This window comes from Anopheles darlingi, chromosome 3 (genome assembly GCF_943734745.1).
Source record: "Anopheles darlingi chromosome 3, idAnoDarlMG_H_01, whole genome shotgun sequence".
Classification (NCBI taxonomy): Eukaryota; Metazoa; Arthropoda; class Insecta; order Diptera; family Culicidae; genus Anopheles; species Anopheles darlingi.
Window position 1 is genome coordinate 41,888,439 of NC_064875.1, and position 27,500 is coordinate 41,915,938.

The 27,500-nt window shown below is 46.9% G+C and overlaps 1 protein-coding gene across 4 annotated transcripts in view; it reads right to left on the reverse strand.

The window, feature by feature from the left end:
* Positions 1–27,500, reverse strand: part of LOC125957208 (semaphorin-2A) — a 246,532-nt gene that overhangs the window by 184,171 nt on the left and 34,861 nt on the right. Inside the window, exons 1-2 of one of the 4 annotated variants that reach the window (XM_049689745.1) lie at positions 23,731–23,846; positions 15,723–16,191 (exon numbers count right to left, since the gene is read on the reverse strand). The exons of 1 other annotated variant lie outside the window; for it this stretch is intronic. In XM_049689745.1, the coding sequence (XP_049545702.1) occupies positions 15,723–15,963 (241 nt within the window). In that variant the 5' untranslated portion in view covers positions 15,964–16,191; positions 23,731–23,846. Of the gene's footprint in view, positions 1–15,722; positions 16,192–23,534; positions 23,847–27,500 lie in introns of those variants that run through there. 2 more of the 4 variants (XM_049689744.1, XM_049689743.1) reach the window with 2 other exon arrangements.

Consider the following 27,500-nt stretch of genomic DNA (forward strand, 5'->3'; position numbering starts at 1 on the left):
TTTAACAATCATAGCTGAAATATGTTTAATTTTTTCAGTACAAATAGAGACAACTTTCTTAACAAATTATCCTGCTACTAGCTTATTGTTTAACACAAACCTTCGTCCATCTCTTCTCAGTGTTACATTCATAAACTTATAGCATACGTTATAAACTCTATTAGTCAATTAGTATAACATTTACTTGCAAATATGTTCTGTTTAAAGTTACTTATCCTTACAATACAACATGAGGCAGTAAAGTGAAAACTTGATCACCGATTTGGAGACCTTTTCTGCTGCAAGGCGATATTAAAGAGTGACCTTAGAAATTTCTTTTCTTTACTAATGTGCCATACAGTTGAAAATAAAATGTATTCCAATCAAGTAATCTTATTGGACGTAATAAAAACTGTTACAAATTCCACTCAATTGGAACTAACATCACGTTACCGTCCTTGCAACTTAGTATACCTTCAAGGGTTTTGCAAACGCCTCAGATGTATAGTGTTCAATTAACAAACCATTAATCGCAGCGTATGCACATCCGGGAACACTCGAGAAACAGTCCCCACCCTCGTGAGTCTAGTGAATGAGTCACCAGTCGGATGCTGCCAAGTGCTGCATTAATTTACGCCACAACGAGTAGTGGCCCCAGATGCCCAGACACTACTGGGCCTCGAATCGAGTTGTCGAGAGGACGTAAATAAAAACATCAACTCAGTCGAAGCCACAGACCTCGACATGCGTCAACTAACTCTCTCTCTCTCGTTCTCTGTGGAACATCTGAAGTAAAGGAAGCTACTGCTGCTGCTGCTACCGGGATGCACCGCGAGCGTATAAATCAATCAAAATTAATTGGCACATCAGTACAATTGATGCAGCCGGTCGGTGGCATGCGCTGAGCACAAACTGAAATGCAACCGTCGAGCACATCAATTGCAGCCACAGCCAACCCCCGGGTGCTCGCGTTGGCACATTTATTTCGTGACTTCCGCGTCAACGTTAACTGATTGACTGGACCCACTGGCTGATGTCTCTGGACGCAGGATGCACCCTAGAATACTCTCCGGGATTTCGGGACCCCAGCGATCGATCGACCCGTCAGCGAGCGTCTGCAGTGGAGACATGTCAATCAATCCTCGACGGTCGATCGATCGATTGGTTAGCGGGTTTCCGCATTGTTTACACCACTACCAACACCGCTAGGAGCAACAGAAGCGCTCCATCGTCAGGTGAGAATGGTCCTCGCTAATCGCGCTACACGTTTCGTGGCCATTTTTTTCTACCAGCGCTAATGTCCGTGAGGTGATGAAAAAAGGTGTGGCCTGGAAAACAAGGAAATGACCGCGGAACGCGAACACAAACTGGGGCACAAACCACCGTCCGAGGACGATAAATACTCCGGAACGAGGTATCGAGGTTTACGAGGCGTGAAGCGAGAACCAGCGAGTCCAGTGGTTAAGGTCCAGAAATGCAAACCAGAAAAAAAACAGGAAACCAGGAAACTAGGATGCCCAACACAAAGAACTTGCGCCTCGAAGGACACCACAAAATCGACGATGACCTGATGGTGCTGTCCGTGGCCTTGTTTCCGTATCTTCGGTCGTTCTATTTTTTCCTCCAATTTATTTTAAGGCCCCAGCCCCTAGAGGACAGTTTTAGAGTCTATGGTTGGAAAAGTGGACACAACGGGGACAGTGGTCGAGACGTTCGATAATCGTGACGCAATCTTCAATACCATTATCCAAGCACAAGGGATACGATACGGTGAATGGTTATGGTAGCAATTTTCACAGTGTAAAGAAACTTTCATTGGCTGTCATTTGGTGAGTAGCATAACTTATGAATTCCTTTATTTCAGATGCACGGTCATGCAAAACACACAGCAACAAGCGTTGCAAGCAAACGCAACGCCAATTGAATCCGTTAATAGTGACAAAAATAGCGTTTTTTCGTCAAAAATTAATAACTATGAGTTGTAAATGATTTCAACAATAAATCTTATCAGATTCAAGTCAACTTATTTGCACTCGGTGGAAACTACATTGTTGCGCGTAGCTTGTAAAAGACATAAATTAGATCAAATAAGAGTAACGTTTCAAGGAGAATCTCTGATATCGTTTTTGATCAAAGACGGTGTGGAAAAGTCAACAAATTAATGAAATAATGATTTTAACTACTTGAGAAAGAAGATTACGGCTTCGAATAAAGATCAGAAAATTGATTCGTTGGCCATATCTGCTCGCAGTATAGCCTAAAATCCGTTGGAAAACATCTTGTGAGTTTGAATTAGTAAATGGGATGCTGGGGAAAAGCAGCATTCTTCATTTCGTGAGCTTTAAGCGATGATTTTAACGGTTTGGAGAGACATATGAGAGTCAGTGCTTCTACAAATGAACAAAATTGATAAACAGCATTCCGAATCGCGTTTTACAGATGATAAACCATTAATATAAGATAACGAATAGTTATGTTAGGAAATTGGATGATTTGGTTACTCTGTTCAATAGTCAAATAAAGAAATCAAGGTGGTCTTATACTAACTGGACACCTCATTTCTTGTTAATATGCGGTCAAAATTCAACCTGTGGTTTTATCCATCCCTATTAGTGTTTAATAACTTATTTTTAGAGCAGAAAATAGTAATAAAATGTCTCGATTTGAAATTGTGATCCTTGAAGATTTTCTGGAACAAACTGATGGTGGTGTTATAGTAACTGGAGTGTATAGTCGTCTTTCAAACATAAAAGATTTTTATTTGTTCCTATACGACCGTTTATGTAGCCATTTAAGATCGAGCTAAATGTTGATAGTTCTTTACAGAGAGTGAAAAAAGAAAGAATCTTTTTTTACATCTAAAACATCCTTGACCACGAAAACAACTTTATTTTAATCACATTTAGACAGTGCTCAATGTAAAGTTACTATTGTACCCAGACCCCTATTCCGTTGGGAGGTCCTTTAGTTCTTGTCTCTTTCAATTTACAATTTCCCTCCACCTCCGGTTCCATTTCGGGCGTTCCTTTTGGATTGCATGACAGCCATCTTCGTCAATATTCCTCTGTGTGTGTGTGTGTGTGTGTGTGTGTGTGTGTGTGTGTGTGTGTGTGTGTGTGTGTGTGTGTGTGTGTGTGTGTGTGTAGGTAGAAGATCCTTTTAAAAACCATCACAAGCGATTAAACAACTAAAACAGGCGGAGCATAACGGTGTGTAGCGTAGTAGCATCCGCAGGTCGTAGGTGAGATGACTGAAGGACGGCCCCAACCGCACCCAAAACGCACGGTCAGCATAATTATCTACACACCAACACACACACACACCCGGGCCCGGGATCCGGGAACTAACATAACGAGGCTGCTTCGACGACGGATCTCGATTACACTTAACAGAAACCAACACGTTTATCCACCATAAGCACCCGGCCCGGCCCGGCAGCCATTCTAATGATGCAAAATGGTCGCTGCCGGTTCTGTTCTTTAGAGTCCATCCCCATTTTTTGCTTCCATTTTGCTACTTATTACGCTACATGACAGACAGACCGAGTGGCGTTGGTGGCGACGAATCCTAACAAGTGTGACTGCACGCGGGACAGTGTGCATGTGCATGTGTGTGTGTGTGTGTGTGTGAGTGTGTTTGTGTGCGCTAAGAGAGGCTTTCGCTTTCATTTTGTTGCCTTCCTTTATGCTACATTCTCGAACATACTGTATGTCTAGCCTCATCATAAGAGATTGAAATAGCAACCCACCTCCCTTCATCAACACACTAACTTGCGCTCTCTTTTCTCTCTCTCTCTCTCTCTCTCTCTCTCTCTTTCTCTCTCTCTCTGACACACACACACACACACTCGTTCTATCGCAGTGTTCGCGACACGTCGTCGGCCATCTTCGAAAAAAGGGAAAAACAAAAACAAGGATGTGTTGTTCCTTCACGCCCAACGGTGAGGGAGGTTGGAGTGGTTGGGGGGGTCTGGCCTCAATTTGCATTGCCTCAAGTGTCGGCCATTACTGCTGCATTGCATTGCACCGCTGGTGCTGGTACAGTGAAGGACTACTCCTCTTCTTCCTTCTGCACTATAGTGACTCCGGACCAATCCGGCTTGGCCTCGACCGCCTCCGGGGGTTCACCAATGGAAACACGCGACACGAAGACGCACCACGCCACGCCACGCCACGCCAGCATCCCCCAGACGAGAGCGAGAGAGTGCACCGACACATACGCAGCGCACACAATGAGGACCTCCCCGAGGATGTCCTTCTGCATCGTTGCTAATGCTGCTGCTGCAACCCCATCCCAAGGAGACCCGCCAAGTGCACTGCACCACATGTGCATACGCGGGAAGCAGCGCCACGAAACGTAACGGAATGGAATGCAGAAGGGAAAATGTAAAAAAAAGGGAAAACGCAACGATGTGTGCGTGCCGGCAGCATGGTTTTCCCTTTCGTTTCGAAGGCACTGGCATCAGTTGTGTAAATGCATGGTGCTGGAATTAGGAATAATAAAAGGAGAGAGGTGCTAGTGGGTGGCAGGGGGTGGAAGCAGTGCTGCACAACTACATCCATGCAGCAGGCCGCATTGTGGAGTGCTTCCTGCCCGCCCGCCAGCCAGCCATCGCCATCGATACCCGCGCTGCACTTCGAGGATTCTCTTTGTCCTCGAGCCTCCCTCGAAGCCAGAGCCCAAAAGGGACTTCGTTAATGCACACACACACACACACACGTACGCAGGCGTTATTTTCACGAGGCGGGTGGGGCGTGTTTGTTATTCAAAAGCAGCGCAGAAAAAAAGGGAGGAAAAGAAACTCGACGAAGTGCTCTATTCATATCCTTTTCCGATCGAAGCGTTACGATATACACAGGATCCATTACACACTCACGTGCCTTCTCTCTCTCTCTCTCTCTCTCTCTCTCTCTCTCTCTTTCTCTCTCTCTCTCCCTCTCTCTCTGTTTTTTCCTTCTCTATCATTGCCCTCTCTGCTTCATCTGCATGATGGTGATGATGCAGACCATTAAACACCGTCGGTATTCGCGTTAAGCTGATGAGATGTACTGGCGGAAATGTCCGCCAACAATATTGGCCTATGCTCCAACAAACAACCACCACCAACAGATCGTCTCGCAGCAATTTTGTGGTCAACAATTACCGACCTAGACACCTCAATTAATCAACTCCCGAATCCCGTAAACACGAAAGTCCACCTCAAGAGCAGCGCCAGCCTCAAGCAGAGCAGAAGAAGCCCACGGGGTTACGGCAAAACGACGCATTCCGGCACAAACTTCTCGTCTGTCTGTCGGTCTGACTGTCTATCTGTGCGGCCAAAGCCGCAGCCTCAGCGGTTCTCCCCCGGCCCAGGCCTCATCTTCTCCGCACAAAAACCGCGCCGCGCAACATTGCTCAAGCGCAACGCCGAGGTCCACCGCCAGGTCGTTTGCCAGGCGCACGTCTTCCGTCCGTCCAACAAGACGCTAATTAATACGTTGGCCCTCGCCCCGTGGGTCCAACGAAACCTATACTTTCCGACCGTCTCGTATCTTCCCCCCAAAAAAAGCATCGAGACGAGCGCAGCCAGCGTTGGATTTGGCAATGCCGGCGAGAGCCAGAGTGGAGAGGCCCGTCCGAGAAGGTTTCAAAGCCGGGCATGTAAGTCCAAACACTACACGGACACACCATGGGAAGCATGGGCAACACGCGACGCGTTGTCCAATTTCGTACGTCAGACGACGACGGTTTGAAGATGGGATTTTCCGGCAAAAAACGCCACGACAGCGTGTCTTCTGGGACCTCTACAAACTTGGTACTTGGTCCAACACACACACACCAACGAGATTCTAGGAAGGGACTACATGCCGAAAGACGTCGAAAATTAAGACGGACCGGTCACGCCAACCGTTTCGCGGTCGCTTCGCTGATGACTTTATTCCGCGCCGTTGGGGTGTCTTTTTCACGGGGTTTCTTCCGAGAAGTGCGACATGCGGAGGCGCGAGCCGCTAGTTTGGGTTTCGAGGAGTAGTTTGGGGCGGCAGCATGAAAAACAAAAAAAGATCAAACGATGCGGCGAACCGGGCCTTAAATTATGATTGGAGAAGGCCCGACAGGTGGACCAGCACAAGACAAGCAACCACGCAAACGGCCGACGGCAGTTCTTAGCCAGTGCCAGCAGCCTACTAGACGTTCTCTTCTTTGGTAGACGAATTCGTAGCCAACATATTACGCGGAATCCGAAGGTCATCATGCGTGACTTGCGTCGAGCCGGAAGAGCGGAAAAAGTACGTGAAATGAAAAGGTTTTGCGAATGAGCGTCTGCGAGCAGGTTCAACGGACCAGCAAAGGCATTAAATGGAAGGGCTAAGGTATTTATTTTTATTATTTACATTTGCATTTTAATATTTTTTTATTTATGTTAATCTTATGAAGAGCATTGTGTGAAATTTTCAAAATTCAGTTATTCAAAGTAGCGAACTTTGAAACGGTCTTCCAAAAACCTACGTTTACAAAATCGGAGCCCATCGTAGCAAAAAAAACTAGTGGACCAATCGATTTGAAATGCTAAACGCTTAATCTGTAAACGATTGGTCAGGTAGCCCCGTTGCGTTTTCTTACAAATGTTGATACTTATTTAGAAACAATTATTCAAAACTTGTGTTTTGCGGCAAAATCATCGTAAAAAGCATCACTTTTTCAACTTCAAAAAGATACATAAAATCGAAAATTTGATATTTCCACAAAAACTCGACGGAACTACTTGGATTAACTTACAATCTAACAAAAGAATTTTGATTTTTATATTTTCGATGATCCAGCAGAAATTAATCAACAGTAGTGAAAAGTACATTTTTAAAAGACTCTTTGAAAAGGCTTTCCAGAGCATAATTTTCCACAAATTCTACAAATTTCGTGCAAATATTCTAGAAAAGCTGTAGTTTAATATGAAATTTAGATAAAACATATAACATTGTACAGCTTCTTCACTGAAAATCGTCAAAATCGAGGCTTTTTTGCCTAGAATTAACCTTAACCGCCATAAGCCAAGCAGCAAACAGTTTTCCACGACCACGATTTCACCGTCGATCTTTTGCTCCTGCTGGTTGCAACTATGTACAACATCTACCTACCACCCAGAGTGCCCAGCATCTGCTCGTTTGCCGTTTTGGTTGATCTCAGTTGCAACTAACAAACCGCACCAGATCGCGGAGCTTGTCCTCGTTTGGAAGTACTGTCTTCCGACACAACAACGTCCCCGCCAATGCCCGCCATTTCCTTCCACCAGAACCCATTTTATGTTGCAATTATCTGCGACAATAAACTTCTCCAAAACTCCCGTAAAGCCCTCCGCGAGCGCAGGAAGCAGCGGAAAACCGCGAATAATGAAAGCATTATTGCAAATATGTTGCACCAAATTGATACTCGCGCGGTCGCGGACCGACAACCGGGCACCATGACGACGACACAGACTTGATAGAAAAGGGGAAGAGCAGCAGCGGTCGTCTGTCGTGGTGTGTTGTGTCACCGACGTTGTCGTTTCGAGGGCGTTGAATGCCGTCGTGGCCGAAGTCAAAGGCTGCGAAAGGATGGAGGTGGTAGGTAGGCAGCAAACGTAATCTCTCGAACAAGCGGCTTGTGTTTCGTGCCAGGCATCATCGCGATGATGTGCTTGTGTTCGCGTGTCCACAAACCGTTTCCATGCGCAACACCAAGAGCGAGTGAAAAAGAGAGAGAGAGCGGGAGACTCATAAAGAGAACATGGAGGAGAGAGAGAGAACGAATGTTCTGGCGGCCTATGTTGGGACTACGACGCTATTTTTACTTCAGCACCTCGTTCTAGTGCCAACAACATTGCGCCCCATCCGCCACCCGCCAGCCGACCGCGGATATTTATGTCTAAATTTACATTTATTTTAATAAAATCATTTCTTGTTATTAAAATTTATTGGCATTACCCGTTAGCGTGAAGAGTATGGAATGGAGCAAAAAAACCGGGGTAGAGAGGAACTGCTGCTCGGTGAACACAACACCGTCGCCGTACACCGTGAAAGTGTTTTCGCAACCAACCAACCAACCAAAAAAAATGGTGAAAATCCGGTGGAAAACCGGGAGGAAAAAACCAAAAATTAGGGGCAAAAATGTTCCCGAACGAGTGTGTGTGTGTGTGGACGCCAAAAGCGTGGCGAAAACCTCTCCTCCGTAACATCGTCGTCGACGTCGAGAATTTCCATTGAACTTTCTGTGGAGGTTAATAAATTTCCATTTACCGTCTCTTCGTTTGGCGTCGGCGTTCTAACGAGGGTATAACGTGAATGGAACGCATGCTCGACGGTATGTAGAACATGCGGTGGTCCCCTTCCCAGTGTGTGGGGCCAGTCCAGAGCATGGTTCGGAGTACAAGATGCTTACGGAGGAAAATTATGAGCTAAGGGAAAGGGGAATGGTGGGAGCCTCCCATTGGGTTGCAAAAATGTCTCAACTGTTTTTCACACCATCGAAAACCCGGGCCCGGAGTATCGAGGATTTCCGGCGTTGCTTGGCTCAAGGGCTTTCCGTTGGGAAGCGATCAGATCCGGCAATCCGGCGGAGGAAGGGGGAGTTTGGAAATCGATACGCACTAACAACGGTAAAGTCGTGGAAAATGTTTGCTTTTTAACTGGAAATCATTTTGAAACGTGAATAAACACATTTGAAAACAAAGGATATTCCAGGATATGAGATTTGTTCACATTAATTTGGTTTGATTGAAGAACCAATTTCTGTTAAGCTGTCATGTGGAACCGACTGTTAAGGTGTCCTATTGCAAGAAGCTTGCAAAAGCCTTTCAAAAATATCTAAAAAAAAATGAGGCAGTATGTGTGCTTTTTCACAACCATAAAAAGGAATAAAGATAGCCAACACCTCATGTGAATATTATGGAATGCAAAAACTTTAATCAGATTTGTAGCTATGTTAAAGACAAACCTTAAACTGATAGAGAAAATACAGAATAAGTCGATAATATTCTGTTCAGATTGTCGAACTGGATCATCCTTAAAGCTGTTTAGCGTTGGTTTATAATTGAAATTATAATGATCGAAGCAACCGTTTAATCGAGAACTAAGGCAAACGCTCAATTATTAGCCTTCTACAGTGGAATTGGCGACAGCCTTCGCCCGTTATTAGTTGCTTTCATCTTCACAAACCATTTATTAAGAGATCTTTTATGTCTGTAGAGGTGTAGAATTAACCATTACGAAAGATGTTTTCCTCCATCAAACCAATTATGGACCGCTAAGAATGAAACAAGATTCGTTGATAAATTTAAATAAATCTGCCATACAGCATTGATCTACTACAGTTAAAATACGTTTAAAATTTATTGCACAATGTTTTAAACCGATAAAACGCAATACCTCTATCTATGTTGAAACCAACGACGAACATTTACAGGACGGGCATTGGTTTACCATATTGATCGATACGAAATTGAAGAAAAATACTCTTGAAATGAACTAAAACACTTCTTCATTCCCTTCTTACAACTGACCTAGCACATTGCTGAATGTCACTTTTTCAAAAAGAAGCCACACTGAGCGACCCCATACCACTCGTCACACCGAACCCAGGACACCGCACCGCACCGGTGGTGGGTTGCGGCATGTCAAGGAATTACAGCAGAAATAAAGTAATCAAATCAAAATGGTAATTTTGCGCTCGCGCTCTTGCACGCGCTCCTACACACGCGTAACGGTTGCTGCCAATTTCAATCTTGACACCTTTCGTCACCATCACACCGGAAGCCAAGCCAAGGTCCTTTGCCAAACTATGCGCCCAGGACGAAGCCAAAGATGGGGACGACGATGCGGACGGTGAAAACCCCCACGGGAAGGACCGAATGTTGGCATGTAAACGAAAGAGAGAGGGAGAGCAAGAGAGAGAGAGGCCTGTCGAGGCTGGAGCCTTCCTTGGTCTGGGCTGACTTAAGGTGTCAAAAGCAATGGCATCAGCGTAAAAACACGCAAAAAAAGGCTGACGCAGACGATGGCGACGGAACGAACGAACGAACGAACGAACGAGCACATCGGGGAAAAGCATGGAATCACATAAAACATAAATCCGTCTTAATATGATTTCACTCTCCCCTACACCTTCGCTAACAGCCGACAGCGACGAAGGGAGGAACACGGAAAGAAGGAGAAGAGAAACGGGGACAAATTGTTAGATAGAGAAGGAGCAAAAGGAGGAATGGGCGTGTGTTTGGGGTGAGGAGTGAGGAGGTTTCGCACTTTTCGCCATGTCACACACGCATATCATGCACAGGACCCTTCCTCCTTCCCTTCGTGTTCCTCCGTGCCCTTGTTCTGGCTCTCTCTGTTCCCCCCAAAAGAAAAAAAAAAACGTCGCGAGGCACGACACCGTCTTTCACTTCATTAGAATGAAGCAAGATGCGTGCGTGTGTGTGTTATCTTGAAGTTTCCCCAACTACCTTCAATCGTCCTCGTTGTTTGTGGTTCCCCTACGCCGTTTTCTGTACCAAGACACAGCCACAAACGCGAGCACACTGGGGGGGACATTCCACTGTGACTAAAGCTGCATGGCCACGATAGGAACAGTTTCCGTTAAGAACTATCAAAAAGAGGTTGAAATAAAGTTGCTATCGTGGCCCAGCTGGATTGAAATGAAAGAAGCTCCAAACAGCTGTAAAGAACTACTAAAATGCGCTTTTACTGTTTTGTATTTACTTAAAAAGTAAAGATGCGTGAAGGTGCATTGCCATAATAAGAACTTTCACAGTAAAAAAAAAGCTTTCATGCATTATCATTTTGCGAATTATGAAGTTATATTTACGCTCAACGGCCACGAGAGCAACCTTGTTTTGGAATTTTCGAATACATACAAACAACGCACCAAAGGCAAACGCCTTAATGAAATTATGATAATTTCAGTAGAACAGTTTCTGAGCAGTGCGAGTCGTTAACGTTTGCGTCTAGACAGTTCAATGCATATTTTAATCATTTCGACTATAATCAATCACTCTACAGCTACAGTAGTAGAACTGGACTTTCTGTTATAGATATAAGCATAAGTTAACGACCTTTTTGTATCCCCAATAAGCCCTTGATTAGGCAACTGGGCCGTCAAGCCAACGCCAAATAAAAATAAATAAATAAATGAACGACGTGTTATAGCTTTGACAGTTCTTAACAGTGTATTTCCAGAAACCGAACTGAAAAACCGTCGTAAAGAAATTTCATTTACACTTAACCGTACCTGGCAACAGTGGCAACATTATTTCAACCTCATTTTGACAGTTCTAAAAGTAAAGTTGTTATCCTTAAGTCACCAAATGAAAGCTAAATTCAAATTTCTTTACCAGGAAAGTTTCTATCGTGGCCCCGCACCTTAACATTCTTCCACGAGCCTTCTTGACCGGTTGCTAGCGAACGAAAAGAATGCTCGCCACGGGGCCACACGGACCAACGAGATAGGTATGTTGCGTGTATCCCCGCACTTTCCTTGCCGACCAAGCTTTCGAATTGAAAGCGCTGAGAAATGGTCAGAGTTTATAGAACCGAGCCACGAGTTTGACCGCGAGTCGGTTTCGGTCAGTCCCGGCCACAAAAAGGGGTAAGCAGTGTGGCCAACAGCAAGATGCCCGAAAAGTACGGGCGCACATAAATCAAAATACCTTTCCCAGCTCACCGCCCCGAATGAAAACGAACTCAGCGACTCGGCGAATTAATTAATGTTTTTCATTTCGCTTTTCGCTTCTTGGCTTTCTTGGGAAGCGACGGGCTTCCATTCCTTGCCTGGAACAGGGGGTTGGTGTCCTGGTTCTACGTTCTTGAGTAAGTTTTTTTTTGTGTATAATTATATTTGTTTAGCATCGTCCAGCGCCACCGCCACACTGCTCCTGTGCTTCACGCACAAAATATCAATTTGTTCGAGCAGCACTAGCAGCACGACACCTCGCGACTATCGTGTGGTGTTGCTTCTCCACGAAACACGATTAATGGGGTATCGACTCGACGGTCAGCAAACGGGGGCCGTGTACCGCGTGTCCGTGTAAAGTTAATTAATTTACAGCCGGCCACATTTCTCAGCGGCCATCGGCCAGAAAAGTGGTCAACAGTTGACCGGCACAGAGACCAAGGACCATGGATGGTCTAGAAGCGCACACTCGCATGATCTGGTCTGGATCTCGAACGCGAAATAGAACGCGAACAATAAAACGGATTCAACGATTCCGTGCAGAACAGGCTGACCGTGGCCAGAGGAAACCAATGAATCGTGTAAATACGCAACCGGACCCCGGGGGTTGGCCGATAGGTTGAGAGGCCCCATTGTGTTCGTTAGGAACAGAAAACCTAACGGATGAATTATGCTATCGGTCTAATTAAACCGTAATGACTGACCACACAAGCACACCGGCATCGCCATTGAACGATCGATCGCGATCGATCGAACTCATAAAAAAAACGAGGCCGATTGGGCTTGGGTTTGGGATTATTTATAGTTTCCAGATGAATTATGATTACATCACCGACTGCCAGCCTGCCAGCCAGCCTGCCAGCCAGCAAGTGCCTCAATAGCATTCATTCCTGCACATTAGCACCTGCTGTGCGTGGTCGTGGCCTGCTGGCTGGATAGCATTCCGGGACAAAAATAGGATTATTTATGATGGTAAAGAAGGTGACCAGAACAGAACTGCAACGTCACTAGCCACCCTCTATGGGTAGTAGCATCATCAGCTCCCGGGCATCCCCTTTGGGCTGGCATGACAATCTAATCTGAGCCCCCGTCCCACCGAAAATCGGTCAGACAAACAGTTCTTTTATTGTCGATTACGATATGACCGGCGGCTGGTAATTCGATTGACAATCCGGGCCGGAGCTAAGGAGAGAACCACCATAAGGCACCATCATTCCTCTAAGCACAACTTCATTATCACCGGCACGCTGCCATTCTCCCTCTCTTTTGTCCGGTATTTTATGCTGAGATTATCGAGAAAAAAAAACGCTCTCTACGCGTCACGTGCCATGCCGTTATCGGAAAATAATGTTCGGTTGCATACGAGGAAGGAAATCATAAAGAAAAAAGGATGAAGTTGAAGGACATTGAAGGCGACCGGAAATCGCACTTCGCACACAAAGCACCTTACACTCTCTTATGCACTTCCATGGCGTCGTCCTCGTCATCGATTTGAAGAATTGGATGCGATGCAAAAATGGGGGCCTTTCGTGTGTGTGTGTGAATGGGATTTGCAATTAAAAAAAACACATCATGAATGATGAAATGCTGGAAATTAATTTTCACCAAGCAACGGAAACGCCATCTTTGATCCAATGTTGTGCCGCTGCCCAAGATGGTGGTGAGAAGCTACTCTCGAGGGAACCGAAATGGAGGACAAATCGAAGTTCCGAACTTCAATCCAATATTGACACGTGCCATGGTCAGCGAAAAAGAGGGAAAGTCGGAATGAAAAAAGGGGGAAAATTCGATAGAGGAAACGGAACACACACACACACACTCCCGTCTCACGGGAATTGATTTCTAAAATAACCTTTCTCCCCGTTGGCAGAGGCACCGCGCGATGGTTTCTAATGACGATACTTTACGACCGTGGGGACCATATTCGGAAATGGTGACCCAGGACGACGCTGGGGTTTTAATGCTGCGCCGGTGCCACCAGCGAATGCCACGCTGGTGCCGGTGCCGAGTGTCTAAACAATAAAGTGCTAATCCTTGGCGTAAGGCATGGCGACCTTGTTGGTTTTGTTTTGTTGACCGATCCAGAGAGAGAGAGAGAGAGTGAGAGAGAGAGAGAGAGAGAGAGAGAGAGAGAGAGTGAGAGGTGGTAGTGGTAGTACGTGCCAGAACTGTTTGTCTCAATTGGTCACAAACCAATCGTTGAGAGCAAACAGAACAGAGAGATGGAACGCTTCGAATATCAAGGTCAGCTTCCAGTGTTTGCTTCGATTCAACGCGACGTGTCGTTGCATAATATCCTGTATTCGCGTCTCGGATTCCCTCCTTTAGGAAGAGAAAATGGTCCGAAATCTTCCATCTCTGGGTTCCTTTCCAAAATGGACGAAACCGGAGCAACCGGAGCGACCGAGATTGCAATTAACGCCAACGCCCATCCCGTTCCGGATCATTATTCTCGCATTATCGCCTCGGACACAGTTATGAGTCCGACTCCGCGTGGCAGCAACAAGAGGGACGCCTTCATGAAATGGTTTTTGGACGTTTGCTGTTTGCCGAATGACCCGCTACCCGATGGTGTTTGATGAAATGATTTTTGGGGTTGGAACATCGGAGCAAAACGTCCTTCAAATACTCTCCAATCGAAGCGCAATCGCAGCATCGATGTGTTCGCTGCTGGTTCCGGATATTGACCGGTCCAGCCGCACGGTGACAGCCTGATGCCAACGGGGTCAGTCTTCGTAACAGCCGGTCCCCGGAAAATAACCCGGAGATCGATTCCAAATTGAAATTTGATTCAGTCTCTTCCTCTCTTCCAAACAGCTCCCATAGCTCGTGGCCTCGTGACCAAGCGTTATTCAAAGTTTTTGGCAATCGTTGACAGATCTATCAGAAACGGGGGACCAGACACCGAGACCAAGTCTGGCCAAGCTGTTGGATGGCACTATCCACGCCCGTATGATATGTTCCTCTCCATTTCTTCTTCGCTTTCGTTGCTGATGACGCATTAAAGCTCAACGCAATCCGGGGCGGTTTTTCGATGCAAAAGAACTTCTCTTTTCAAGTTTTTCAAGCATCGCCGGCAACGGGAACATCCAGAAGGGATTTTCACACAGCGACCCCCCCCCCCCCCCCCCCCCCACTCGCTATCGATCCGTTTTCGGAACGCGAGCGTTCCCCCCCACTGGTGAGTGGACCTTTTAGGCAAATTATTAATTTACTTCCCTCTCCCCGTGGTATAGCGTGGCTACAAGTATCGTGCTTGATGAGCCCGAAAAGGCGCAATCAAGCGACAACTGAAAATTCCCCCCAGAAAATTATAACAAAAAACCAACAACAATCTTCATCAAACTTCGGAACTCGTTGCGTTGCGAGCGCGCCTCGAGTGTGGGCGACTAATGGTGGGAATGGGGGAGAGGGGGAACGTTTACGATGGGTTGTAAATTTTAATTTTACAGCCAATCTCCAAAAGTTACGTAAAATCACACAGCACCAAAGAAAAAAAAAGAAGCGCACCAACGCGATAGCGTGCCAGAAGTGAACCACGACCGTGGTCTCCAAGTTTCCGCGGGTTGGTCCCGGACTCATAGGGCGATGCAACAGGGCACTACTATTGCCCTGTCTGACTCTGGGGGTAGCGGTTGGATTCCCGATGATCCATACTGAAGGGGCAAACCACGATTCGATGGCTGGAGTAGTGACGCCACGGAATACAATTTATGGTCAACATGGTTCTCGACGTCAATGGTGGTAGTAAATGAACTGCTGGGCGCGGGGTAGCTAAGCTACTTAGTGACCTTCCTCTCCCTCTCTTCGCCTACGCTTCCTGTGCCGAAAGTTGAGGGACAAAAATAAATAAAACATTCCTGAACCGGATTTTATGACAGCGAGCAATCGGGAACCAAGCGTTTTTGGCACATTTTATGACAAACAGGAACCCCTCGTTCCTGGATTGTTCTGTTAGAACTAATTAAAAACGAGCACTGGTCACAGTAATGTACTTTTTGTACGGATTTGCTACGTCGAAAGAGAGTCCCGCAGAAAAAAGATCCGCTTCACCGATTGTACCTTACCTCTGTGATGTCGCAGATGATGCTGACCGTTCAATCCAAGGCCACTGCTCGATTGGCCGCTCCCGCAGCACGGCTGCTCGTAGTAGAAATTCCAGGTGTTTTCATAATCGCCCGCACTGCCCTGCAGCTGCACCGAAAGCAGCAACAGCAGCAGCAGCGGAACGGAAGCGAAAGGATGCTGCAACCGTCGGCCGATGCCACTGCCACTACACCTTACACTAGTTCTAGCGGCGGCTGGCATGATGCACTGTTTCGAGGACGTATTTTGAGGACACACACACACACACACTAATTGGCCTCTTACCGCGGTGGTGCTGGTGATCGATTTTACTGCGTTACGCGAACCGGACTGATGGGGATTTTTATGTTTTAATGCTGACAGCTAGCTAGCTAGCACTGATCTCACTCAATCGGCACTCGGCAATCATTATTCACTTGCACAAATACACACACAAACAGATATACACTTCTGGATAAGAATTAAGGGAAGAGATTTTGATATTTAGATTCGCATCCCTTTCCACGCTGGGAGCCATAAACGTTATGCACGCCTCCGAAAACCGTCAACCGTCTTATCGTTTCAAGCCAGCCAGCGATTCATTGGCTACGAATCCCACCGGATTCGCATCTGCTTCTGCTCCCTATAAATGGCACAGATTGTTTTTCCCTTTCAAACTCCTCGGAAACCGCCTCGCGACCGACAATCCGCTGATGCGGATGCTGATGATGACGAATGCAGTCTTAAGCCTTGTCCGTCAAACTCAAATAGATGGAAACGCTTTCCACCGAGGCTCCGGAGACGACCCTTGATTAAAGCTTGATTGCATATTGCACCGTTGCATTGCACCGGAGATATGACTTTCGGGGGATAGATGTTATTAGAATTTCTGAGGCTAATGAAAATGTAAGCAGCAACCAACTGCAACCAGAGCACTTGGTGAGCGGAGCGCAGCGAAGATGATTGAAATGAAATCGCGGTTGCCAAGGAAACCGGAAGCAGCGTGAATGCAGCCCAAAGCAACATCAAAGCTCTCGTCACTCGTCGTCATTCGTCGTTGTCGTCACCGATGATGATATTACATTTACCGATGGTGGCGCGCCGCTCTATGGTTTTCCTCATTCCTCAAAACCAAATTCAAATTGCCAATCTACAGATAGAACGAGAAAAAGGGACGTATGGCCTCTTCAGCTTATGATGACTCTTTATGCCTGCTGTGGAAACTCGAGCTGGAACAAAATTCTCAAAATGGAATTTCATTTCGTGGAGCTTGAAATTGCAAGAAGCTCAGAAGCAGATTGCAACACCCGTAGCCGAGGTTCACGCTAAGCGTACGAGCGATATTGAGCTTAATGCACTGTGCAGTAGTGGTCCCTCAACCAAATGAGGATTTAAAGAGATCAAATCCAACTCAAAACCACTCCATCCACTCTGGTACTTTCGGTAGCAGCGAACGAGAAGAAGGGCGTTTAGCGTAAAGTCCGATGGCGGCCACCGGATTGCAGCAGCAACTCGTTTCCATATCGATTGCGCTACTCCATCCCTTCACCGGCATAAGTCGCTGAGTTTCTTCTGGTGTTGTCCAGGACAATCAGACGTCTTGGTTCCAGCTGTGGTGGTAGTACACACATGTGGCACCAACAACGATGTGCCTTTCCTAGGCTAGCGCTTCGTCTACGCGCTAGCAGCTCGAACAGAATGCATTCCAGCCAACTGGTGGGGGCCACACATGCGCCCGGGAATCAGACGGAAAGTTCGATACCCCTGGTGTGGAGGCCCCCCCCCCCCCCCCCCAAGCCCACCATTTTCGATTGTCGAGACCGTGAGCGTTCCGTTCCGCATGTGGTGCTGCTGGTGGTGAGATGGAATGTGCGAGCGCGAACCAATCGAGCGCTGGAACCGGTTCTCCAGTTTCGGAAAAGGCAAACCACCGACCAGCAGCAACGAGCAGCAGCAGCAGCGGCCACCATTCGATCGAATGTATCAAAACGTCGTCTCTGGAACGATGCTTTCTGTTGCTTTTGGAGCGAGCGGGAATTTTAAGGTTGTTTCTAAGCGTGCAGAACATTTTCGTTTTTGCAACGAATAGAAAAAAATGAGCTACTTAACCAATTTTAAAGCAAAGGTTATGCTAGCGCAGAGCAATGTTGTGTGTGTGTTTTTGTGTTTGTGGAACAGCATCCCAAGCAAGTTATTCTGCAGAAATAATGTATGTTTTCTGTGTTTAAAGTTATGGTTTGTGGGTTTCGTTGTAAAAAATTGAGCAAAACTGAGCTATTTTCGTTTCGCTATGACACTCTTCAGCAACCAATATTTTTTATAATGCACGTTTCGTTGCGATATGAAAAATTCACTATCACAACGAGTATAGGGCCCCCTTAAAGGAGTATTCGAGGAGAACATGACTCTCAAACCTCCTCCTCTGGAAGTATCTCTCCTTAGAGCCCCGGGATGAAGTGAAAGAACCATAAGGCAGGCACAGGCTGGCAAGGAACACATTTTGTATCGATTTAATTACACTCTCCCTGTCGCACACACACACACACACGCCCCCATCGACGATTGGATTCCCTAAAACAGCATTCGAAGCAATCCGGGCAGCCAGTCACCATAAAAGGCGTTCTAGCCTTTGTCTCGTGCTTCAAGAGAGTTGCGCTGTGCGCCGAGTGGACGACGCATAACATCATCCTTCTTCTGCTCGTCAGCGACAAACGCTCGCACAGTCACACAGAGTCACAGAGCCAGCCAACCAGTGCGCCGGTGCCGGATTGTATAAATTATACACAACACACGAAAACCCCGTCATCGGCACGGGAAACGGGTTTAAAGTCCCCGGTACCGCGGGATGCGGGAACGGGTGCGATCGATAGTGGAACGATGGTGGCGAGTGGTCCCCCCCCCCGGAGGATGTCAATGGCGGGAGCTCCCGCAAAACGGTTCCCATTTGCGCGAAACGAACGCGAAGCGAACATTTACGCCCGGACGCTTTTGGTGCCGCGCGGTGGTATCGATCGCTCGGTGGCCGGCCGGTTGGTTGCCAAATGTTAAAGTGGAATGGAATGTGCACCCTTTGGAAGCGACAGGGCAGAGCAAAATGGTGGCATCGACAGCGGGTGGCAGCAGCAGCAGCAACAACGAGAAATACTTTAAATAATCAACGCTATGGATGGAACGAAATGGAGGTGGTTCTATGTTGATGTTTCATGAAAACTCTTTTCGAGGGGAATTAAAGAATCGCGTATTGTTGTAAGTTGAAAACTTCCGAAAAAGTCTCATAAATCTTTTTATGGCACGTGTCTTTGAAGGATTTATTAGCGAAGAGTATGCTCCTTTTTGGATTGGATGAAACAGCATCGCTAATTGGGTCGCTAATCAATCGAAGCTAAAGTTAAAAAGATCTGCAGCCTTGCAATACTTTCCACAACCAAATAAGCATTGCTTTGACTAATCCGTAGTGCTATGAGTCAGCATAATGCTTACGCAAAGAATGGTTCGCTTTTCTTTTGTTCGCGATTTCAAGAGTCCCGTTGCAGCACTCTATTCAAGTTAAAATAGCGAACATGCTACCACTCCCGGGGGTTACTTTTCTAATTAAAGCTTGCGCGGCTCACCACGAAAGCTACCATCATCATCTATTTGCTCTCTCTTTGGTGTAAACTCCAAACATCGCGCATTCATGCGCGACTTTTTCCAGTAGCGAGTGAAAGAAGCGTCGAGATGCAAAACTCCTCCTTCGAAGAAGAAAAAGAGGAGCAAAAGCCGCGCTACCGAGAAGTCCCAATTAATTGGCCGAACGAGGACGAGGTTCGCTGGCTGGATGGCACCAGTCTTTGAGATGTCATTACCCGTTGCTCGAGCAGGGGAGGGAGCCACAAAACGGTGAACCCAAAACTGTCGGAGGAAAATTGCGTTGATTAAGGGAAAACCTTGTGTCCTGGGTCTTGTGCCAAGGCCGAGAATGCAGGATCGAGGTCCTTGGCGACAAAACCCTCCGGGAGAAAAGGTCCTGTGGCACCCCCTCTCGCTAAAAAAAAGGGAAAGGAAAGGATCATTTTAAAGAGAGCCGAAAAAAAGGACTCAATTAGCACTCAGTTTGTTCAGTGTTAGAAGAAGAAGATGTAGAAGAAAATGTAGAGAACATGAAGCAGACAGGCAGCAATAGAAGCAGCACCATATTCTTGCATTGTTTGTTGCTGTCGCCGTCCCCTTGGCCTCGGCCACGATCTCGGCCAACAGGGTAAACAAGAGCCAATGGAGAGCAAACGGAACGGAACGATAGGCAGCGTTGCCTGCGGCCGCATTTCATCGAAATGTCCTACGCTCCAGTTTGACACACGGTATACGATCCTTCTTTTGAGCCCGGGAGTGTGGGTGTATGGCCAGCCGGTCAGCGAACATCACCGCCACCAACACCACCACCACCACGAATACTACCTCGCTTCTTGCTGGTTCATTTATTTCGATCCCTCAGCACCCTCGTCTGCCTGTTGCTCTGCCTCGACGAGAGCATCGTGACCGAAAGCAAGGTACCTGAGCTGAGCCTTGGTCGTCCTTTTGGTCGGCAGCGCACAAGGACACCGTTTTTTCGGCAAGGACATAACCACCGGACAGCTGAAGAGTGAACGGTTGTCGGTTTTTCTTTTTTGTGGACCACAAAATGAAGATGACTTCGATGTCCAAAAGAATGAACAAATAATACCCAGACCCTGGCCTTGTTGTGTGCTTCTTAGTCTGTGTGTGTGTGTGTCCTTTGGGGTGTCTTTTCCCCTCTGCCAGTCTGTTCGTTAATTATCAGTCGTTTGTCACATAGCACCAAGGGAGTTGCTATTGTCCTGCTCCTTTTTAGATTCCACTCCGGACCCTGATTGTCGCTCAGGAAGGAATGGTCATAGTAGTGCATCTCGGAACTCGGTTACATCGATTCCGAAAAACGGGGAAGATTGTGCAGAGCGAACCGCAAGAGACTGGACCCAGGCTTTTGCAAAATCATAAAATTCGTCTTCCCAACACACACAATCCCATGGAGTGATCCTTGTTCATCAGTGGACATTGTTTTGTCGGTGGAGAGAAGCATAAGCAATCCCACTTGCCACTGTACACGGTGCGCGGTCCACCGTCCACAAAGCACTTCTCTGAGGCTCTTCTGGTGGCGAATTTCCGGCGCACCGGACACGACCTCTTTAGCAAACGGCGGAGATGGCAATCAAGACCATCGGGGCACAGACATTGCCGTGGATGACCGTCGGTCATCAAAGGGAATACGGAACTGACGCGACGGTTGTCAAGAAGTGATCGCCTGGAGCTGGCCAATGTGATATCTCCGTCGTAGCTCAAGGACCCCCGAGTCGAGGACGGTGGTTTCGTTGAGCATAATTAAGATTTATGATATGCCCCCCGGCGCGGCATTCTTTGAGTTCGTTTGGTTTTAGCCGACAACAACAATGGCTGGCGACGGAACCGCTTCATCATACGCGTCTCTCAATTCAATTTCCAAGCAGTTATTACAGTTCCCAGAAACTTGGTTTGTATGTTGGTTTGGTCCGAAAATGGACTCTCAATATTCTCGCGAACGTTTAGAGACTCAAAAAGTGTTTAAATTGTGGCAAGCAGCTACTTCTTCCTTTATGTTCATGTTCCGGATGTGCAGATCGTCAACGTTAAAGATAAAATCGAACCCCTCGCTTTCCGTTCTGACATTCTGTTGGTCAACGTCATTAAACGGTCGGATCTGTCTTTGGCTCCAGTTATCTCTTCGTTCGATTCCACCGAATCCGTAGCGTGTTCCAACACCTTCCAAATCGGATCGTTTCCACCATCTTCATTCGGGGTTTCTTGGTTTCTTGGTTTTTTCTTTTTTTCCCCGGGGTTTTACTCCCTCGTTGACGTCGCTGGAATTAAGTCATTTCGTGGACCGCCAACAACATCATCATCAACAACAACATCAGCATCAGCATCTACCATCAGCATCGATGGCTGGCAGGCTGACCAAAAAAAACCCACGGGCACCACGAGCACAACAATTCCTGTTCCCGTTCGCATTCGATTCCGCCTTTCCTTCATTATCTCCCATTCGCCTTTGCCTGGTTGCTTGGTTTCTGATCTTTGTTTTAACCTTCGGTCGGCCGTGCGGTCTCGGTCGTCTTCCATTCCATCTCGCCATCTGCCGTGGCCGTTGCCGTTGCCGCGGTTCTTTGGCCTCGAGGGGTGCGAGCGAGCTGCGGCCGCGGCCTCGGATACCGCGCCGATTGGAAGATACATTTTGGTTTCCATTGCCCTGTTCCTTCGTTCCGGGGTTCGCGAGATAGTGCTTCTCCTCGCGATGATGATGATGATGTGTGGATTCCACCATTCTTCCTGGTAGTGGTGGTGGTGGTGATGATGTTTCGTGTCTTTCGCTCGCTTGCTGCGTGTTGGGACAGGTTTTCTCACTGCAGGCAATGCATGCTGAGATCGGTTCATTGCTGCATAAAACTGCAACAGAGCATGCTGCGAGCAAAGAACCATCACGACTACCAGCAGCAGGAAACCATCAGGAAAAGCGATGCACCCAAGGCCCCCTCACGACAGAGTCATGGCGTCATGTTGCAACATCTGCCTAGCAGGCAGCTAAATACCCCCGCTTAAAATACTGTCAGCAAGATGGGGTTTTATGATTTTTATTTTAAGATACAACCCCCTGCTGCCACCCACGCGACGCAACCAACAATGGAAACACTAATTTCCTGCGGCATCATCATAATTATGTCCCCTGTCCTGGTTGCTGGTCTCGGTTGCTGTTCTTGCCATATTCATACCAGCATCAGCATCTCGCAAGCCGGTTCGCAAGCATAAAAAAGCATAAAATATCGTTCCAACCGTAAACCAAACCAAACGAAAAGTGTGCGTGTATCTGTGTGCCGTTTACACACACCAACGGCACTCGTGTGCGTGACTTCTCTGTGGTCTCATCCATTGGTTTGGCCGCTTCTCTGGCTGACCACCGACGACGACGACGACCTGGCGCTTCCATCTCATCGCACGGAATGGAGGCGGTTGGTCGCGCGACCAGGACAGCAATACAAACATAAACAAACGCGCTCGAAGGTGAGGCTGAGTCACACACAAAACCCTCTCGTACACACACGCAAGCACGGGTTGGGTGGACAAACTAGTTTCTGCGTTTTCGTTGATCTTTCGCCTTCTTTCACCCCTTTCCCCAGGCGCTACCACTTCCCATCCTCCCGTTGTCGGCCAGAGTATCTCTTGTAACGTTGTCACACGCACACCAGGGCAACCGATGCGGCTGCGGTGTGCGTTTCCAAGCCGCACGCGATGATCGCGGTTTCGAACGACGTTGGCGACGACGACGGCGACGTTCAACATCCCTTAGCCTAAAGGCCGCTTTTCGTGCGGCGTTTCCCTTGGCAACAGCTGCAGCAACCAACAATCATCAACAACTAGAGCGACAGAGAGAGAGAGTGCAGTTTGATCGTGACACGCTCGTATCTGGCCGTTATCGTAAACCGGAAGCACAAATCGTGGTGGTGTTGGATGCTGCTGTTGTTGTTGTTGTTGGACCCTCGGCAGGGCATCATCGACACATGGCACACTTGGATCAAACACACAAGCACAACTCTCATGCACCGCGCACGTTTCACTCGTCAGATCGTGCACACAACAGCATCAATGCGCGTTTGGTTTGCTTTTGGAACGCTTCGCTTCCTTCACTGACACAAAATCGTGAAAATCACGATATTTCTGGACTTCGAAACATACGCAGCATGGAGCATTATTATGACGAGGCACCTCACCAAATCACCATCATCCACACTCACCCACACGCAGCAGACGCTGTGGCCGTAGAACCGTGAACAACGGAACGAGATAGAAACTGGATAAACGGAAGAAGGCACCCCTTGGTACCCCTTTTTATCGACGGAACGAAGCGTTGGTGCGACAGCAACGGAAAAGAAGGGAAAACCAAAACATAAAATTCACGCACGCACGCACGTTAATGCAGACACAACTCACGGCGATGTGCGTCCACGTAGTAACACACACACACACACACGCACGTACGCACACACACACGCCCGTCAAACACACGCACGAAACCGTGCCACGATTATAGGAGTAGCGTTTCGCGTCCGAACGAACGAAAATGCGTTCCACGAATCTGAACTGTCAAGGCAGGAGCAAGGCGACAACGACGACGACGACGACGACGACGACCACGATGATGACAACGGGAAGGAAGCTTCGGCTTTATTCAGCACCCGACGACCGAAGCGTTCCAATTCAGCAAACATCAACCTACCACCCAAACCACCCTACCTGGCGACCCATCCTATCGAAACCGGATCACCAACTCTCTCTCTTCTGCTCTCTCTCTATCTCTCTGGTGCGCACTCTCTACCATCAACAACGCTCTCTCAGACGTGCAGCCTCAAAAAAGGGAAATTCATCCGCAGCAGCAGCAACACCAGCTGGGCAGAAAAATGGAATCTCCGGTGGTCGTCACAGAACCGCGGTGGCCGGATGAATCAAATGTTGATGTTCACCGTAGAATAGAACGCCGGGGCCATTCATGCAGCCATTCTTACGATTCATTCTTGAATTCTGGAGGAGAAAATAATGTGGTGCGTCTAGCATTGAGATCCACGAGTTACGGAAAGTGTTACTACCTGGGATGGTTGAGCGGCGAAGTTGGTGACACTCATTTGGTGGTAGTTTTTTTTTGCGGAATTTGAAATGCATCAAATGCACTTTCAGATCGTTTGTTTTTCGAGAGTCTTATCACCTGGGATACGAACAGAAAGCTCGATGTCTTATGGCTTGAAAATTGGTGTAAACTGAAACATCGAATTATGCAGAGATCCGACCATTTGTTGATTTTTGCGGTCTACCTAAGCGATAACTGAACTTGTAAGTTCTGATCTGCCTTAGAACGCAGGGAAATACCTGCTGATCGGAGGTACCTAATAGGGACACCACGCATACGAAAGATAACGTATTAGTCATTCAACGAGAACAGTTGAACATCAAGACTTACAGAGGAACCGAAACATGTTCATGTTTTTATGTGATCTGATTAATCTAAACCAGAAGAACAACCTCTCATAAAAACGGCTGCCAAGCTCATAGCACTATGAATTTACACCAAACGCACGAATCAGGAATATACGTAGCCCTCTGAAATTATGTAATCCTGGAACATTTTGAGAGACCTTTCAACTCCTACATCAAAAACTAAAACTAAATTGTTTCCCTTAAAATGTCTGTAATTGTAGTTCCTGTATTTTTTTTCTCGAAAATCAACGTTTTCCAAGTCGGCGTCCATTGTAACATAAAAGTTATTGGACCGAAATCTTGAACACTTCATCTGCACCCTATTTACCAGATAGTCCCGTTGGTTTTTATAAAATTTTAGTTATTTTATAAAAACTTTCAATTAAACCATCATTTTCAATATGCTGTCAAAAATTTAAAAATGAACACTTATAATCAAATAAAAGAATATCAATTTGTATCTCTTAGATATTTCAGCACAAGATTACGATGCACACCACAAAAGGTGCATTTTTGAGCACATGCCACCCTAAAACGAATGTCATGGTTGTGTTTGGTTTTGCAAAAAATCCGCAAATTATAACCATATATTTTGGAAATGTTGTAGATTAATATGACATTCGGATAAAAAAGTATAATTGCTTTTTCTTTGTTGCCTCTTGTTTGTTGGAATAAAACTGACTCAAAGCTTCAGAATCCCGAATAATTAAAAAGAACCTGTCCAAAAAAAAAAAACTCTTTTAGAGAGCTCTCGAAAAGATTTCTGAAAAAATCCACATTTTAGTTGATTTTCAGACTGCTCATGATAACATAGCCAAGGAAGATATGAGTCAAAAGCCTTCGAAACTGATCAAGTAGGTAAGAGTGATCATGACGAACGTTGGATGCCAAGAGAAAGGGAATGAAAATCTGCCCAGCACATTATCTACCCAAGGCGATGGGAAGCCACCTTTTCACACTAGAGAGCACTATTCGCGGTTCTGAAGTTGAGACGGGATATCATTCAACCCAGTTCGTCGCATAGCCTGAGGAGATGCGACATAATTGATCGACGACTTTCGACAGAGAAATCCGCCCGACAGTTGTAGCACAGACATAAGATTGACAATCCTCATTTATTCAAACTCACCGCATATTTCTGATTGTTGAGTGCAATATAGTGTTGGTATTGATCCTTACCTAGAAAGAGAATAGGGAAATGAAAACATTATGAGAAACTGTCGAGGATTTTACAATCTGTCATAAAACACCTCCTCTCTCTCACGATGAACTATCAAAATGATATACTCATACCCACTTCTTCATTTCTACTCATCTGCGTCATCAAAATACTAGGAAATGCTTGCGATCCTCGATAGCTCACTCAAGAAGCATCCACACCAGGACGCCGCTCTACCGGATGCTCCGCGGTACAGTTCAACGCTCACTCACTCCACGGACAAACCGGAAGAACCGAAGCTCAGGTCACAATTGAATATGAATCAATTCTCACCATCGCGTCGTCTGCGGACAATCTGGAGATGCTTTTTCATTCTCGCAAACTTCACGTTACGCTCTTGAGCCATGCCGTGGTTCACACCGCAAAACGAACCACAGAACGAATGGCACACCATGATGGTGGCCTGCAAGCAAATGGCAAACCATCGAACCGTCTTCGTCTTCCGTCCAGCGTCGATGATTGCGCCACCACCACACGCTTTCCACTTTCCGACGTTCCGTCGTCTGTTCCATCAACCGGAACCAGGCAATTCCATCGCACCTACTTTTGCACACCGATTGAGCAACACACCGTAATCGTAATATGGCATCAATATCAATAAAGTCAATCCCATCTGTCGCCAATCGGTTGGCATATGCAGAAAGTTATGCACAGTCCTTGCGGAGCGGACGAGACCTACCACCAGCCAGCCACGCTGTCGAAGCTGTCAAGCAGTGTAATCAAGACGTATAGCTGATGCAGCAGGCTGCTAGCAAGTCGTCGTGGTATTGGGGGGTTTCAAGCTTCCCCGGATTCCTGGAAGATTGAAGAGCTGATGATCAAAACGAGCTTCGAGCTCGAGTGTCGTTTCAATATTGCCAATCACACGGAATCGGGCATCATGATTAGCAGCGAGAAGTGATGCAACCGACAACTGATCGTTTCTCCGAAGGATTAAGAAAGCTGTTTAAAGCTGCAACGACAACGCAGCAACGAAGCAAACCATGCAATTGGCACAACCACACAAAAACAGACCACTAATAAAAAAACAAATAAACACTGAACTGAACTGAATGCTCGAACAAACAAGCACGAAACGCGAGATGCAACGAAACCAGGATGAGCCGGTCGGTGGATTGGGAAATCGGGGTGGTTCCAGACTTTCAGCCACGCTTCGCTGATACACCGTACCGAACCCGGACCGGTAAAGTACACCGGGAGACAAATTAAAATTTCAAACCACTCAGGACAAATTAAAGCTTCATTTGCATGGAACCGTGCCGTACAGGGGAGGGAGCAGCAGAGCAGAAGAGCGGCTCAAGTGATGAAGAAACCCAGAAAAATGCAACAAAACACAGACGGTGGTTAAGCCACTGAAATCGAGAACACAAACAATCGAGAACGCTTACCAAGAAGCTAATGCAACCGTTACGGTGAACTAAGAAATGCCCAACTAGAGGCTAGATCGTTATTCGTTCAATTTGCCCGTTTTGTGGTGTTGTTGCTGGTCCGCTGTTTGCTGGTGGCACGAGAA